Source organism: Aythya ferina, assembly GCF_964211825.1.
Source record: "Aythya ferina genome assembly, chromosome: 9".
NCBI lineage: Eukaryota > Metazoa > Chordata > Aves > Anseriformes > Anatidae > Aythya > Aythya ferina.
In genome coordinates this window covers 14074781-14092616 of record NC_140305.1, presented here as the reverse complement: position 1 = coordinate 14092616, position 17836 = coordinate 14074781, and the positions used below count along the sequence as shown (strand labels likewise).

The 17836-nt window shown below is 45.7% G+C and overlaps 2 protein-coding genes across 2 annotated transcripts in view; both read right to left on the bottom strand.

The window, feature by feature from the left end:
- The window catches only part of FAM168B (family with sequence similarity 168 member B), a 66045-nt gene extending 54816 nt beyond the window's left edge, over positions 1 to 11229 (bottom strand). Inside the window, exons 1-2 of the mRNA XM_084529976.1 lie at positions 11129 to 11229; positions 10316 to 10431 (exon numbers count right to left, since the gene is read on the bottom strand). The gene's annotated coding sequence lies outside the window, so the exon portion shown is untranslated. The remainder of the gene's footprint in view (positions 1 to 10315; positions 10432 to 11128) is intronic.
- A 4421-nt stretch (positions 11230 to 15650) lies between these two features.
- Positions 15651 to 17613, bottom strand: LOC311441809 (uncharacterized protein). The gene is made up of 5 exons (XM_084530324.1): positions 17273 to 17613; positions 16873 to 16935; positions 16556 to 16801; positions 16381 to 16443; positions 15651 to 16305 (listed from the first exon to the last, which is right to left on the bottom strand). Exons 1-5 carry the CDS (start codon positions 17327 to 17329, stop codon positions 15718 to 15720), a joined length of 1017 nt encoding a protein of 338 aa, XP_084386450.1. The 5' UTR covers positions 17330 to 17613; the 3' UTR covers positions 15651 to 15717.
- Positions 17614 to 17836: the final 223 nt, after the last annotated feature.

Sequence of the window (17836 nt, the reverse complement as noted above, 5' to 3'; positions counted from 1 at the left end):
AGCAAGGAATGAACTATTTTAAAAGTTCAAACTGAAGCATTAAGGATACCACCTTACCAAATAGTGCATTTCAAGGGGAAAAGTTTTGCAAATTGAAGGTGAAAATTCCAATGCAGTCTTGGTAACAAGAGGGTGCTTTATACAAAATAGTGAGCTCCTTTTCTATCCTAGTAGCACAGGCATTTAGAAGTCAGAAAACAAATGTATGAAACTGTGCTATGATATAAGAAATACTTCGTAGATGCAGGCATGAACTGAAGGAGCAGGGCCAGAATGCATTTCAGGTCTTGGAGGTACTGCCACATCAACTTCTGCAGATAGTTGATACCATAGTAATGGAAAGAGACAGAGTTATTGGTGCTGCTTACACTGATAGTGGGTTTGGCAAGATCATTTTCAAAACTGATGAAAATTGTAGTCCTAAACTTGTTTCTAAATGATGCTCTTCATGATGCAGTGATTCCAGTTATAACTGCACAGCACCCAGGCACAGACTTTCCTTGCTGGATCCCCATACTTCATAAAACTGTGGGAACTCCACAGCCACTGAAGGATGAAAAAAACCTGTTCCACAGCAGTTATGGCCTATCCAGAATTAAATGTTAGGGCTTACAGAGGTCTTGAGTCTATGCAGGTAGATGTGACTAGCTTTTTTGCATACTAAAAAATCCTGGACCTGGATCTCTTCTTGAAAAAGGGGTGAAAATGCTTAGCCCTTTGGTAAGCCCAAACATCTTTAAAAAAAAAAAAAAAGGTGAACCAGGTGTCCCTCCCAAAGTCTTACATCTGAAAACAGCTATTAGCTTCTCCTAGTTACAGGTGGGGGACTAAGGAGGACTCCCTCTTTCAGAGGGAGGGTACAGGCTTATGAACTAGGGAGGAGGTTGGTGGGCAGTGTTTATGCACAGAGCAACTGCACTGATTCCTGGCATTTTTCTGGTGCTGAAAAACATTCTGAGCTGTGTCTAGACAGAGCTACCCTAAATGTCACACAACATGGGTTTCACTTTGTTCTTCAGTGAAGATTCAGTAGGTGATGGAACCAGCTAACCAAATAGAGCAAAGGAAAAAATTCCTAACTCTTCCTCAAATGCATTTGTGTCTTTTCCTCCTCATGATATGGCTTTGATAGATATATCCTGAAGAGTAGCATTTAGCAATTTTTTTCCCCTTCTCCTAAATCCTTCATGTTCTTGCACTATCATAAATGCTGCTTTTCATATGCACACATTCTCAATAATTAATAGTAAAATTATTCTTAGCAATAAAATTCGTATTTAAGTACAACTCTTTTGTATTTATGCTTTTTTTTTTTTTAATAGTTACTAGTTAGGCAGTCTGTCAATTACCATGTTTTTTTCAAACACAGTCTGCTTACAGGATATTTTCATTGTAAACAGTGCCGTGATTAATTCTGTGCACCTTCAGTCTTTCCTAAGCTGTTACAAGGGTCAGCAAAGTGGGAGTGCAGACTGGGAAAACCCTGGCTGTTGAAGCTAAGAGCTCAGGCTGGCATACCTCAGTTGTCAGTTACCATTTAATAAAGATGATGTCATGTCTGTGAAATCTGCAAAGTAACTGCACTAACACCACTATATCAAGATAATTAAGGCCTATTTTTTCTTTAATGAAGTCTTTAACTCAGAAATGCTTAATCTTGGGTCTATGCAATGCTGATCAAGATTTACTATTTGCCGCAGTGTTATCAAATCAACAGATTTGTTCAGTTTTGTTGAAATAAGCAGCTTGGAGCACAGATGTTGCTCTGAGCAAAATGCTACTGGTTGCTCTATTGGTGTTTCCTGTTTATAAATTGCTTCAGTAGGGTTGGGCACAATCAAGAAGTTTGCACAAATACAATGAACAATCACAACCAACTCCACTACCTAAAGGCAGACTATCTTACGTTTGTGTTATGGTTTAACCCAGCCAGCAGCTCAGCACCACACAGCCATTCACTCACCCTCCCCCCTCCCTCTCTGGGATGGGGGAGAGAAACAAGAAAATGAAGCTTGTGGGTTGAGATGGAGACAGTTTATGAAGACAGGAAAATAATAATAATAGTGATAATAGTACTACTACTAGTAATGTGTACAAACAAATGGTGCACAATGCAATTGCTCACCACTCACTGACCAATGCCCAGCCTAACCCCAAGCAGCCAGCCCCCTAACCCCAGCTAGCCACCCCTATATATTGTTTAGCATGACCCCAAATGGTGTGGAATACCCCTTTGGCCAGTTTGGGTCAGCTGTCCTGGGTCTGTCCCCTCCCAGCTCCTGCTGCACCCCCAGCCTGCCTGCTGGCAGGAAAGAGCAAGAAGCTAAGAAGTCCTTTGCTTGGTGTAAGCACTGCTCTGCAACAATTAAACATCAGCATGTTATCAGCACTCTTCTCATCCTAATCCAAAACATAGCACCCTACCAGCTACTAGGAGCAAAATTAACTGAAACCAGGACAATTTGCAAGGAATTAAACTCATTTGTCAGAAGGACCATAACACATTTTGTGAAGCACTACCCTTCATGCACATTTTGTGTTTGAGAGGCAGTGTTTTTGTAGCCACTAAGCTGGGGGAGGAATGACAACGGAACTGCTGTTTCAGCCAGTCAGTTAACAGAGGAGCTCATGTTGCTCTTCTCCAGAGATTGCTGTGCTTGCTTGCTATTTTATCAGTCACCAGTTCTATGTGATGTATTTACCAGCTAAAGCACACTTGTACACACTTAACCCTGCCCACCAGAGTCCACCTTCACTGAAATTTCTGCACAGGAAAAATCAGGGAACTAAAGTTGCCATGCAAGGCTTAGCAGCTCCATACCTCCTTGTACTGCTGTGCTCTGTAATTACTGTACAGCTTAGAGAACGGGCTTTCCCTCGTTGCTTTCCCTTCCACTGCATCTGCTGTCCCATTTGTGGTCCCTAGATTTGACCAGAGTACTTAACTCAGGTTATATTTCTAGAAGCACCTTCATTTGTCCCTCTCTCATGTTGCAGTTGTGCTACACAGTGAAATGAGTGTGGAGCATTCCAGAAATACGTGTTCTTGCCATTTCTGCAGAACTGAAAGTTTCTTTCACTACGCTGCTAGCACTTACTAGCTATAAATGAGAGATTATAACTATAACCTATAAATGGGGAGGTGGGGATTCTTACAGGACACAAAAAAAAAAAAAAACAGGAAAAAAAAAAGTAATATTAGAGTTAAATCAACTCCTGATGCAAGGCAGAACAAAAACCATTTCCCTCCATCTCATTTTTCTATGATATTCCTTTAATTAAGCAGTTGTCTTCAGTTTATGAGGGGCAAGCCATTTGAACAGTTTCACACTGAATTTATGATCATCTCATTTAGATCCAAAGCCACCTAGTGAGTGCCCTGCCAAATCTAACTCTGTAAAGAGTGTGGCAGGTAAGTGTTAATTCTCCAGTATGGCAAATATTAATCAGATTTCTATCTATGTAAAGTTGCTCATTCTCCATCCTGAATGAAGCAGAGGCAGAAACAGCCCCAGAGCTTGGTAGGGCTCATATGAGTCACCTACCACACAGGTGAGCATGTTCAGTAAAATCAGATATCCCCCACCTCTGCAATCACCTTACAGGGATTGTGAGTTTGCAAACTATTGGATCCATTTTCTGCCTCTCACTATCTGAACAGCTTCTCTTTATAGTGGGATTTCTCTTTACCTATCCCATATGAAAATTCAGGTAGTGGGGTTCCTTCTGCAGCAATTTCCGTACTTGAAATAGAATCCTCATTTGTACAGAAAAAGTATTTATTAACACTGTGGGTTTCTTTCTTCTGAACTATCTTAATATTTGTTCCTTTTGTGATACCACCAAACAACTTGTCCACATCTACAATTGGTCTCATTTGCATCATGAACAGTGCTAAGTGCTTCTCTTGATACAGAAGCAACTGCATTGGAATGTTACCACGGTTCACAAAACTGCAGTTACATCAACCATTAAAACTGAGAAGGGAAATGGAGAACAACGCTTTACATACACTAAGTGATACCAGTTACAGAGTGAGTACCTGATGCTAAGAAAAGTGACTTACGTGTACATTTAACTGGTTATATAAATAACAGATTGAGCAAGCTCTTGCCATTTGCCTGTCCATTGGGCTCTGTCATTTCAGGAGGTAAGATTTGATCTCCATGAGTGATCTCCTAAGTCAGGAAATGCAAGGGTTTATGTTCAGTTGCTGGTAGGCCTCCTAGAACAGCAGCAGAGCATTGAGTTATGGTAAGGACAGCGCTCTGCCTGCAGCGAAGCACTGCCTTTTCAGGGTACTGCAGGAAGGCCAGCATCAACCACTCTTCCCGCTTTGGCATCACCTGCAGAATTGCTGAGGGTGCACTGTGTCTCATCAGCTGTTTTAACAAGAACACTAAACAGTAATGGCTGGAATATCATCCCCAGGATATTCCACTCACAATTAGCCTCCAGCTAGACTTTACAGGCTGATCACAACCCTCTGAGCTCAGCAGTTCAGACAGCTTTTAACTCCAATTCCCTGTCCATTTACTAAATTTGTACTTCATCAGTTTGTCTATAGAAACATCACAGAAGACAAAGTCAAAAGCCTTAATAAGGTCAAGAAAAAAAAAATCCACTGCTTTCCCCCTCACCTACCAAACCGGTCATCTCACCATAGAAGGCAATCAGGTTATTTATGCATATCCCCTTTGTAAATTCACACTGATTACTCCTGATCACCTTCCTGTTATTAGCATGCTCAGAAATAGTTTCCAGTACTATTTGCTCTGTCATCTTCCCAGGGATCAGGGTGAGGCCAACTGGCCTGTACTCCCTAAACCCTACTTCCAAGAAAGGCAAGAAAGTGGCATTTGATTTCTTCCAGCCCTTGGAAACATTCCCCAGTCACAGTGACCTTTCAAAGCCAGTAGTCTTGCAGTGACATGAACTAGCTCACTCATGAATGCATCTGTCCAGTTCTTTTAAATGTACTTTAGCCTGGTGCTCCTCCACCACAGATACATCCTCCTTGCTCCAGAAGCTCTGTTCAGCACCTCAGGGACCATTCTGGTTGTCAGGAATGTTCCCCAGAAGGGAGAGAATTTAGGTACAGACCACCCCATTAAACACTTGTATTCACCCAGTGCACACCAGGACTCATTAACCCTTCATTTGCTTACATTCTGCTTTTTAAACATCTCCACGAAGACAGTCATAAGCTCTTCCTAGCTCAAGTCCCCCCCTTCTGTAAGGGACAGATACTATCCTGCTATTTTAGCTTTACAGTGCAGTTAAAAAAAGTGAAAGACCAAATCCCTCAGCTAGTGGTATTGGCAACGCTGAGCATCACAGCTGATTGCTAGCTGTAACACCTGAACCTTAAGCCAGGTTGTCACCAGGCTGCTATAGGGAAGTGGTCTATTTTTGACACACTTCATAGCTGTGTGCTCATTTGCTCACTTTTCTCCCTTTGCCCATGGACACCACACACTACATCCCCTCCTTCTGATTACAGGTGTGCTCCTTACACAGGCTGCTCAAGCACAAAAGACAGGCACAGTCCCAGGAACAAGCTGCAAGGCACAGGAGGCCTCTCTGCTACCTCTTACCTAACTCCTCCCCTCCAAGGCCTGTCACAAAAACCCTCCCTTATTCAAATCATCCCTGAAGCCAGGTCTAAACATCCCCTCTCATAAGAGCCAAGCACCTGTGCTCTGCCACCAAGATGAAGAAGCCAGCTAGGCTGATCATGTTGCATCCATGACAATGGCATTAATCAGTGCAGTGGCATTGTAGCCCCTTCCCAGAGAGATGATGTTATAAATACTGCTCAGGCATAATTAGAGGGTAGGGACTTTAAAATGCTACTTGCTTCATCTTTACCAGCTCAGTGCCACTTTTTCCAGGGCTTGCTCCATTCTAAGGGTGAAACAAGTGATGTGAACAACAATACCCGCTCCTCTCAGCCCTGCTACAAGACAGATCTCATTTATCCTGCAGTTTTTCATGACCACTGAGTATAGTACTTTGACATGAAGGTTCTGAATCCTTTTCTCTGAAGATTATTTGAAGCAGAAGGGTGAAAAATGGAAGAAACAGAAGCTTACATGCTCTGTTGGTTGTATGCCCAGAGCTGAAATATTCCTGTACACAGGCCAGCAAATGTTTGCTATTGTCAGCAAGCTTTCTGACAATTGCTGTGCAACTAGTCAGGAACAGCTTGGTATTCAGGTTTGCTGTCATGAGCATACTAGTTCTTTGTAAGCTGGAGCAGGACTTCAAAACAAAGCAGGAGCCTTGCTCTGCAAGCCTTACTTCAGATATGGCATAGGCTGAGAGAATCCAAGCATCTAAGAATTTTTGGACATGAGTGTGATGCCTACAGATCAGCCCCACTGTCAGGACAGTCTGATTGATCCACACCTGTTTTGGGAGGGCTCTGTCAGATGGAAGAGACATGATGTTGGCAGAAGACAATTAACATCACAGTGCTCTAGTGCATATATACCACAGGAAAAGGGGCACCCGGAGCTGCCAAGGGTAGGCAGGGCACATGCATGCCGTGTGCCTGCTGCCATGGTAGAGGTACTCTGCTCAGACCAGTCCTTATGAACACACACTATTTTCACTGCTGCTTTGGCTCCACTAGGCACAGCTTTACCTCCTCCTGCATGAGGAGTGTAACAGTTAGGTCAACCCAGGCATTGGTTTCTGTTTTGAATTTAGCTTGCCTGACTACCACCTGCATCAACACCATGACCAGCTATCACGGGGGCATCAGTCAGAGCCCTGAACCCCAGGCAGTTTTAAGATGCAAAATGTCTCTGAAGGATGGTAAGTCCAAAATCAAAAACAGAAAATAAAGAGCGAAGCAAACAGGAGGGCAAGAACAAAAGGAAACTAGAAAACCAGGCATAAATCCTCAGTGCTCTCAGAAACAAGAGCGTCAGGGACAGAGACACTGCCCTGTTGTTAGTCCATCACAATGAGCAGTCAGAAGTGAGTCAGCCTTGCAGCTCCTCATTTCATGCAGCTGTGAAAAACTTTCCTGGGCCCTTCTGGGACCTCACCCAGCTTCTTCATGCTGGAAGCAATCTAACAATCTTCCACCACCTCTTTTTGTGCTTTCCATACACAGAACTCATTAAAAATTAATGAAAGTACTAGTCTTGCCTGTGGTGGGTGAAGGGAACAGCTGGAGCACAAGTGAAATGGCAGGCCTCTTCTGATCCAAAATGCTTGCACTGCAGGAAAGCAACATAACAGAAGCTTTCAATGCTGCACTCTCAGGAAGACAACCCCTGACTGTGTGAATAGCCATGCTTGATATTTACATGCTTTGGCAATTCTTGCTTATAATAATCCCACCTACAGATGACATGGTGCTGGAAATGTAGCACTGGTTTAAAAACTAGAAAACAAGCATAATTTGAAATTAAAGGAAGAAGATATTTGTCTGCATAATTATGTCATTCTACTTTGAAAGGAAACATGCACATCTCCTGGGCCCTGAGTGAGAGGAAATTTGCTAGGCCAGATAACCCTATGGAAGCTGCTTTAAAGTAAAGTTCCCACTTCCGTGCAGTTATCCAATGTGCTAGGGATATCAAATAAATTAGAATACTCTGTCTCTAGAAACCAAGTTATTTATACTACCTTGAGTAAGTGCTCTCTAGCAAATGAACATAAGATTCTTGTAAGAAAAGTTATCTATCCTGTGAGATTATCAGAACTATACTACAGAATGCAAATGTCATACTTCCACCTTATTCCTTAAATTGAGGCCCACTCAAATCTGTTTTGACATTCAATTACAAACAAACTCAAAGTGGACAGCATAGCAGCAATGAGGCAGAAATTTCAACATTCAGAGTAGCACACCAAAACAGGTTCCAATGCAAGTTCAAAAAGTCAAAATACAGTAGCGAGAAGTGCCCCTTTCCACCAGATTTGCTTTGAAGCACTAACTCATTCATCATCCTAGCAGAAACTACCATGCTTGCCCCAAAGTAAGCTTGTTTATCTAAGGTAACTTCTAAAAATATCAGAGTTAAAATACACCTTACAATAGAAGACATCATCCAATGGCTTCCTTGTGTAAGAAGTTCAATTACTTACTCATGAGGCTAGCTACCAGACCTGAATGCTGATGACTGGGAACTCAAATCCTGCTTGGGTTAGCTGGAAAAAAAAACTATTAAGGCTAAAGGAGAAAATGCAAAGTAACCTTGCACTAGAATCCACCGTGTGGGGAAACAGTGTGCATTGGGAAAGTCCTGATGCAGTATTCACTATACCAATGCCTTTCAGCAGCAGCAGACATTGGCATATGCTTTCCTGAAATACTGTCCCAGAACACTGTGCTTCCTGGTGCCTCACTCAAAACACATACTGGTTGATGCTGACATCCGTGCTGGGCCCCAATGGATGCCTCCTCTGTAGGAATAAGGAGAGCACAAAGCAGTGTGGCTCACTTCCCTTGTCAGGCATTTTTTAGAACCTATGAATAGCAGAAATTTCAGTAATGATTCCTATATAGCCAAATCATTTTTGCATGATGAACTCATTTTGCATAGGATGAACCATATTATTGTTTGGATGAGAAACATGATGAAAGTTTGTATCCTCCTAATGGTTTGCCATATGAACTTCAAGTTAGTGCCCAGGAGTGTATGCAAATGCTCAGCAGAAATTCAGACATATCCAAAACTGCCCTGTGTATTTAGTCCAAGCTCAGACACTGCAAGCTCTGCTATGAAATGGAGTAGAAAATCATTCACAGGATTAGTTATGCAAAATTGCACAGCAAGCATTCTCCTTTGCTTGCACCATCACTCAGTGTGAGAGCGAAATCAGCCATGTCAGCCACATTCCCTGAAAGACAAGGAAGTTTGAGCTTGTCCAACCTGGGTAGGTTGTTCAGCCTACAGACCCATGCTGCTCAGTAGCTTTTCAACTGTTCACACTATGCTCTTCACAGTACAACTGGATATCTACTGCACTCCAGGTGAAAGGAAGCTAGCAATAACTTTAACCACCTTACAGTCACTGTTTTACATTTAAAGAATTTTAGGGAAGACAACATCTGCTGTTCACATGGCTTAAAAGTTACATACCTGCCAGCACTTGAACACGCAAAAACATTTTAATAACATGAGTGTCAATAACAGCACAAGTAAAAGTTAGTTCTTGGTTTCTAGCCACAGCCTGTAATACACTGCTTTTAACCAGCAAGCCCTGCTGTTTTCTTACAGCCTCCCACCTGTATAATCATTCACATAACAGTTTGAACTGCCCCTTATCTGGTGGAAATTCACTTTCAACTTGCTGCCTGGAATTGCAGGGAGAAGACAAGTAGTCTTTTATGAAGTAGCTCATGTCACAATAACATTTTTTGCGTATACATAAAGTGAATCAATAAAGCAGTTTCTTGCTTGCTAATCCAATTCCTGCAAGCTCTTTATTAATCACATTGCCAGAACATTTGATATTTCAATAAAACATTTAATTTTTTTCTGAACACTTTCCAAGTGAAGAGTTCTGTTAAATAAATCAACTAATATTTCAAAGCATCTTACAGTTTTGAGCATTAGGCTCCACATAGTACAGACTGAATAAGCCACCAGAGCTGTTAGACAATTGCTTAATTTAAGTAAAAACTTCAGTGCCATGCAGAACAGAGGCTTGCACTCTGGTCACATTCCTAGCATCTACTCCAATTACACACCATGTCTTTTACAGGAGAGCATGCTTGCAGAGTATATATAGTGATTTATTTTTTTTTAATTAAATGGAAGCTAAATAAGTGTAAAGACCAAGAAAAGAAAAATATTACCTTAACCAACACATTAGGTTCAGTCAGGATCACAGTACCTTAGCAATCCAATACCTACCACTAAGCCATTTTCTTATTTAAAATTCACAGTTAAGTTTTTACAATTTTCATTTTTAAAATAAACACTTATTTTATTTTGGACAATCACACAAAAACCTACAACACTCTCTCCCCATCTTTAAGACACTTCTAGTCAGCTTCAGATCCTGCTCCAATCACCCTTTACCTACTTCATGTCAGTTCAGCTATATCATACTCAAAGGAAAATCTCTTCTTTGACCTTGTTCTTATATAAAGAACAATTCCCCTCCTTTTAAAAAAAATAAAAATCACCCACTTACATAAAAATAGGGTTTGTACACAACAAAATTTACACCATTTATATACTTTTCTCATGAATACAGAGCAGAGCCATAGACTAATACTTGGTACCACTTAGAGCTAGAAGTTCATCTTTAAAAAAAATGCAGGAGCCTCTGAGAGGACACTTACCATATGTGTGCCTCCTTCACATCCACCCTGGGCAAATATTTGCCAAGTCTTCAAAGAAGAAAACCCTTCCCCACATGAAAGAGGCTTCAGCTTGGGTGCAGAAACAGTGGGAAACCCTAAAAAGGAAATATTTATCTTGAGAACCCATGCAGCAGTCAATGAAAGCAGTTGAATATAGTCTTAAAATATATAATTTTCCTCACTCAAGTTTCAAACATATATATATTAAAAACAAAATCAAAACAAATAAAAACTTTATACATTGTTGTAAGACTAACAAGGCAAAAATCTGACTTCGCAATGATACCAATGGGATGCTAACCATGACCTGGCTAAGTATCTATGACATCAACAAATTGGAAAAGTATTTTGTCATCAGCCTAGGGTCAGTACATTAACAAGCTAACTCATTAATAAATCCTTTGTCTTTCTATTACTGCTCAAGTGTGAGCATGTATGAGTGTATTTGACATGCCCAAATAGCTTTTATATATATATATAATATATATTATATGTATATATATTTATATATATATATAGTTCCTGTCTGATCCTTGCTGGGATGAACCAGTCAGCTTCAGCCCCCATAATCTAACTAGAACAACTGAAAACATTTATACCTCAAAAAACTGAGAAAGAGTAATTACCAAAATCAGCACTTTTCACAGCTTGCTTCTGGAATGAGGTAACTGGTAGATACCATGCAATATAACATTATAACATTGAAAATACCACAGAACAAAGACATACAGTCAAAGAACAGAGAACACATAAAGAAAGCAACACTGTAAAAGATATAATTACATATTTTACCTTCTTTAGCAGGACAACTTCTAAACTGCAAGTGTTTCCCCCTCTGCTCCAGGCACTGTGACAGGGCACACAGCAACCAAGCAGAGCTAGCAGGCCCTAACCTTTGAGGCCTGGAAACACAGCCCTCATATAACTGACTCCCAGCTGAAGGCAATGACAAAACTCAAGCCTGATTACTTGTTTCCACCTGATGGAGCCTCCAGCTTAGTTCCTTAGTGTCCAAGGAGAAGGAACAGATCCTTCTGCTCCACTGCTGAGGTGCCAGGTGGCCCAGCTCCACTCAAGATGATGGTGGGGGGGGGGGGGGGGGTCCTCAGAGCCACCCCCATGGTGTCTGTGGTTACCTGCCTGCTTCTTATGCTCTGAGGACCTCTCCCCTCGCTGTCCCCTTTCTCCTTGCCATGCTCCCCATCCTGCAGGTGACAAAGGGACACCTGGATGCTGGGGAGAGGTAGGAGCTGGTGGTTTCACGGCCTAACTTGTGGGTACAGCTGAGCCATGGCCATGGAGGCGCAAAGGCCGGGGCACAGCAGGGAGTTGGAGGGGATGGCACAGCTAGTGTCTGCCCTGCCTACAGAGGGTTACAGGTTTGCAGCAAGGGACACAAAATAGGTCAAGGACTGAGGGAGCTGAGCAGGAGAGCCACCCAGGCATGAAACACCTTGTTGCAGCATCAGTCAGATGTCATGGGTGGCAGAAAATGTGTGTGTGTGACTCTGCCAGTGTAACTGCTAACCTGTAGCAGGGCTATGGGCTGGGCCTGGCACATTTGGAGATCGTCCCCAGTACTTGCTTGACCACTGCTCTGTCTATCAGTGTGTCTATTGAATCTCATCAATACTTCATTTATTTCCACATGTTGTGATTAAAGCAACTGTTTCTCAAGTCATTTCATTAGCAGTGTGTCAGTGTAACACTTTCCACTGTCCATTCAGTGTTCCTCTTCTCATTTTACTCCATTCACTCACATCCATCTCAATTGTGCAGGCAGACAAACTCCAGGCAGTTTAAAGCTTGCTGTGTCTGCCAGCAGCTTGCATGGTTGTCTCTTGAGCCAACTCCTTAATTGCCTTTCTGGCTGTCCCTTTCCTATGTATCTCACTGAATGTTTTCCACTAAGGTTGTCCACTGTTGAAATTTGAAAATCCACTTAATAGACAATAGAGAAATATATTTTTTTACTGGACTACTCTTTATTTTCTGTACTTTTTAAATTAAAGAAATCCTGTTTGTGCTGCCAGTTCTCCTAAAAAAAAAAAAAAAAAAAAAAAAAAGCAGGTGGGAACCAGTGCTGAAATATTCAAATATTCAGCTGAAGACTTAAATGGGAAAATCTTAGATTTTTACAGAAGTGATACAAGTCCCAGGTGACTGATGAGAGAAAAGGCAGATTAGGGCTGGGCACAGGGTGCCAACACGATGTCTGACAGAAAGGTTCTTGCCTTTCCTATATTCTCAGAGTTCATCAGGAGACCTTCTGGATCAATATAAATTGGAGTGGATCAATATAAATTGGAGATCGTTGCTCACACTTACTCTGGACAGAAGAAGGTTCTTTCTGAGGAATCCCCATGAGCACTGTGATCAGCTAGGCCTTAGACATGGTTATCAGGCAGGCCAGCCAAGAGGGAAGAGCATGGAAAAAAAAAATCTTTGAAGGATGGTTGTGGAGAGGATGAAGCTTATTTTGGTAGTGGAAAGAATCAGGAGAAAGGAAGAATGCCACGAAGTGCAGCTTGGGAGACTGAGACCAAACATGAGGAAAAAGAAATGTCATTCTAATTTGTCGTGGTACAACAGGCCACCCAGAGGGGGTTTGGGTCACCCCAGGGCTTCATGTTTCAAGGAATAGCCAGGGAGGAAGGAGAGAAATAAGTAAAGACAGTGATCTTTTGGGGTGATGTTTAGGAGAAGAAGAGGACTGGGTGTCCACAGACTTGCAAGGTGAAGGCATGGGACAGCACGGGAGAGCCTGTGGTGCAGGGGCCAAGGGTTACAGTGATGCTGAAAGCTCCCAACAGAACCTTTTTCCTACCAAAACCCAACAGAAGCTCTTTCTCCTGTTGCCTATGGCTGAGGTCTCTGCCACCAAGACCTACCAGGAGAAACCTTAACCTGGTGTCACTAGGATGCCATTATCTCTGCCCCACACAGTAGAGTCCCAGAAGCATTATCCTGTAGTCCTGCTCTCAGCATTGAATGCCTCCCATATTCCATGACACCAGGAAGAGCCCTGAGCGATGTGTGAGGGACAGGAACTCCCTTCAAAGGACCTGGAGGTCAGGGTTAATGTAACACATCAAGGGCTACTTAGCATCAGCACCACCTCTACATTGCCTTTGCCTACCCATGATCACTGCCTCCAGTTTTCTCATCTAACAAGTCCATGGGGACCCTCTGTTGGTACTGGCCCTCAGCGGAACCCATTAATACCTCCTGAAACTGGGGGGGTTGCTTCTAACATTGACTTCTTCAGGGGTTTGCTCAGTCTTCTCTCAGTCTCTGAGGTCCATGCACCAAATACACCATGGGACTCATTAAAATACAAAAAGCCATGTCTCTTCCCATATTTGTCTTCAAGTCTTCAAGATTCAGCCAGCTAATTGGAGAAGTTTCAGATGTGATGTGCAGTTAAACAAAAAAGTTCAATAAACACCTAATAAAAAAGGTGATTCTGGTTCTGTAAAAGAATGTCTCTTTTCAAGCCTTTTTTATTTTTTTCCCTTCATTTTTTTCCCACTTACAGAATACTTGTTAACAATGTTCTCCAAGTGATATTGATGAAGAAGGAGTCTTAAGGAGGTCTGGACAGGTTGGTTAAGGCAGTTTCCTTGAACTCAGGCACTACATGGGCCAAGTTTCTGCTCACCTTCCACCATTTGTCTCAAGCACACCTAGGATTTTCATCCCTTCTCTTTGCATCAGACCTCTCCACTCAAGTCCGCAGCTGCATGTTACAGCTCCTTTGCACCAATTCCCACCTTTGTTTGAAAAGGATGGTTGGAAAGGACTGAGACCAGTTTGTCCCATGCTCCGTCTGAAGCCAGTCCTGTCCTGCAGAAGACAGATCCTCTTGCATGCCTGCAGCTTGCCTTGCCTTTGCCAGGTACTGCCCAGGAGAGAAAGCCTCAGCTGGGCCCTGCTGCAGGGACCCCTGTGGTCCATTTTGGGGGCTACATGGCAATTTTCCTGATCTGCTGAGGAGAGTCCCAGTACAACAGAGCACTGTGTGGATGGTCTGAGGCCCTGCCAAGTACCACGACCCTTTGCCATGGCTCTCTTGTGCCTGTGTTGAAGGACACATGCAGGCACACCGTGTGTCCAGCCCTGGGAGATGGGCAGGATATTTGCTACTGAGCTCCCCCTGTCTTTAACAACATAAAGCAGAGAAACTAAATTCATAAATCTGTGAACTGGCTGCCTGTTTTGCAGGCAGGAAGCTGTTTTCCCTGTTCTGTACAAAGTGCTGCATTTCCTGTACCGGCAGGAGCTTCAGACAGCCTTCCGTGTGACAGAGAGTTGATATAGCCAGTCATATAAATATAATTGACATAATGCCACCCTGGGGCATTTCATCATAGCATATACGCTAATCAGTACAAAAGTCAAATTCGCTGGCACTGGGAGCTTTTTGCAGAATGGTGCCTCGCAGGAACTTCTTTGCTTACCTGCAAGTAGTAGAGGTGACCCTGCTTAATGCCCATTTTGTTGGCTTTGTGATTCCTTCCTCACACTACCCCATGTGCTTTTTTCAGCAACCCTGTCTGTCCCTCCTCCACGGGACTGCTGGTTACCCTCTCCCCTCTTCCTCATTCCTGGTTTAAAGACCTCCTTATGAGGTCAGCCATCCTCTTGGCAGAAACATTTTTCCTCTGCTTAGAGAGGTGGATTCCATTTCTCCCAAGCAGACACCGATCCTCAAGCATGGTCCTAGGGTCACAGAAAGCAAAACCCTGTCACCAACACCAGTTCTGCAGGCAATTACTAACTTGTGCTACCAGTGCCCTCCTCCTCACAGTCTTTTCCCTCTCTGGCAGAACTGAAAACACCATGTGGACTGGACTACTGTTCACAGAGCTCTGTAGTCACTTCTGACACTGTCCAGATTTCCCCCAGCGGTATCATTTTTTTGCCAGGGTAAGAGCAGGGATAGTAGTCAGAGGGTGGGTCCAGCTTCAGCAGTGCCTGGACCTTCTGCTGTCCCCCTGCTGCTGGCCTGAACCGGGCATTGAGGGTGCATCAGGGTGTGCATGGGGGGGTGTGGTGTGTGTGCATCCAAGTAGTGCTCCAGAGCTGCCTAACGACTCATAAAGCCTTTGTTAGCCATCAGTTGTGCTTGGCTTGCAGCTCCCCCACCTCCCACCCCTGCCAGGCCCTGGTTGCCCTCTGAAAAGACCCAAAAAAAGCTTTTCTCACCCCAAACCACTGGTGCTGTGGATGCCCAGTCTGTGATCCCATAGGGATGAGTGTGAGCTGGGAGGAAGGGGGGTCCCAAAAGGAAACTACTAGGGACACAGCCACATAAAGGTGTAATAGCCTTTATTGAGCACAGGGAGGTTACTCCAATAAAGTATGCCTACCCATGTCCCTCAGTACAGGCATGGGAAGAGCCAGACATTGGGGCTAGAGTCCCTATCCCCTGCACTGTGGGGAACTGTGGCATGGGGGCAGAAGGAAAGGTGCCACCCCCTTTGCCGTGGCTCTGGCAGCCCCCTCCAGCCCCGTGGCCGGTGGCTTTCAGGGGGTGAGCAGCGGCACGTGGGGAAGCTCGTGGCGTGCCGAGGCCTGCTGTGGGGACAAGGGCTGTGCTTGCAGGGGTGGTGTGATGAGGAGGGGGCACAGGGGCATGTGCCCTGGTACAAAGCAGGGGGTGTCCGCCGGTCCCTGTGGCACCAACAGGGGTGGTGTGGGGCGTGTGTCCCTGACATGGGATGCTCTAACACCTGGTGATGCTGTGGCACACGGGACCGCCAGTAGATCTGGCCATGCCCTTCTGCTTTGTCCTCTATCCTGGGGCCCCATGCTGCCCGGCATGTGCAGCCTGGCTCCTCCGGGGGGATGTGGGGCTGGGGGAGCCCCTCAAACAGTGGTGGAGATGGTGTTCGGACACAGAACAGTGGGGCTGGGCCTTCAGGGTGTGTGTCATCCTCCTCTTCTGACATCCAAGGGAGCCAGCTCTGCAGTAAGGTGGGGGGGTGTAAGTCAACCCCTCCTCATATTAGGGTGGGGGGCATGCCCCTCTGGGGACTCACCTGCTTCTCCTTCCTCTTGGCACCGAAAACAGGGGGCAGAGGAACAGCAGGGGGGCTTGGAGTCTGCAGGGGAAGAATGCAGTTAACAGCAGGGAAAAGTGGGGTGGGGATACATCACTATTTTAGGGAGAGAAAATGTTGTTTGGGGGCAAAGCAGTTTCTCTGTGGCACTCACCTGATCGACAGCTTGTGGGGAGACACGGCGCCAGCGGTGCCGGGGTGCTGGGTTCCTGCTCTGCGTTGGCTGGGGCAGCAGCTCAGGTTCGGGAGTGCAGCGCCCTGCAGGTAGGTAGGCGGCAGGGGAGGGTGCAGGGTGGCGGGCCCTGAACAGTGGTGGTGAGGGGGTCCGGATGCAGAATTGCATGGCAGGTTTTTCAGGGTGTGCCTCGTCTTCATCCTCCATCATCCAGGGGAAACAGCTCTGCAGGGAGTGGGGCATAAACTGACCCTTCCTGACACTGGGGATGGGGACACCCCCAGTTAGGTACTTACCTGTCTCTTCCTTGTCTCAGGGCTGAAGTCAGGGGGAGGGAACATGGAAGGGGAGGTTGGTGCCTGCAGGAGGAGAGTGTGGTTAGCAGCAGGGAAAGGGGCACAGGTATGGGCAGCATCACCATTTAGTTGAGAGAAAATGGCAGTAGAGGTGTTTTGGGGGGAAAAGCTGGGGTGTTTGTTTGTTTGTTGTTTGTTTGTTTTGGAGACTCTTGTTCCTCTTTGTCTCAGAACAGTAAACACTGGGGGGCAACATGGAAGCTGCAGAGGTCAGTGCCTGATGGAGCAAAGTGTGGTTGGCAGCAGGGAGAAGGGGATAGCTGGGGACATATCACCATTTTTTGGGGGGGGGAAATGGCGTTTTTTGTGGGGGAGGAAATACGTTTTTTCGGTCACCCACCTGAGTGACGGCCTGCAGGGGTGCAGGGGGGCGCACCGGTTGGGGAAGCGGCTCCATTTCAGGGGTGCAGAGCCCCGGCGAGGGAGGGGAGGCAGGGGGCGACCCAGGAGGGGGCAGCCCCACGGGCCGGGGGGGCAGGAGGGCGGCGGGGTCGGGCAGGGCTCGGTGGCGCTCCAGCAGGGCTGCCAGCACGGCTCGGCGCCGCTCCTCCGCCAGGACCCGGCCCCACAGCTCGGAGGGTGCCGGCAGCAGGGCCCCAAAGCGGGCGGGCACCTCCCGGGGGGGCGTCCCGGCAGGGCTGGGGGAGCCCCCGTCGTCCCCCCCCGGTCCTCGAAGGACTTGGGGCCGGGGGGGTGACGGCCTCCCGACCCTCCCCAGCCCCGGCTCGGGGAGGGGGCTGCCTGCCGGCCCTCCCGGCCCCTCGGGCGGGGGGGGAGCGCCCCCCTGCCCGCCCCCCAGCAGGCGCTGGATGTCCCCCGATGTCACCCCCCGGCCCAGGAGGCCTCGTGGGCGGCTGAGGCGCTGCTGGGTGATGATGACGGGCCGGGGGGGCGGCAGGGGGCT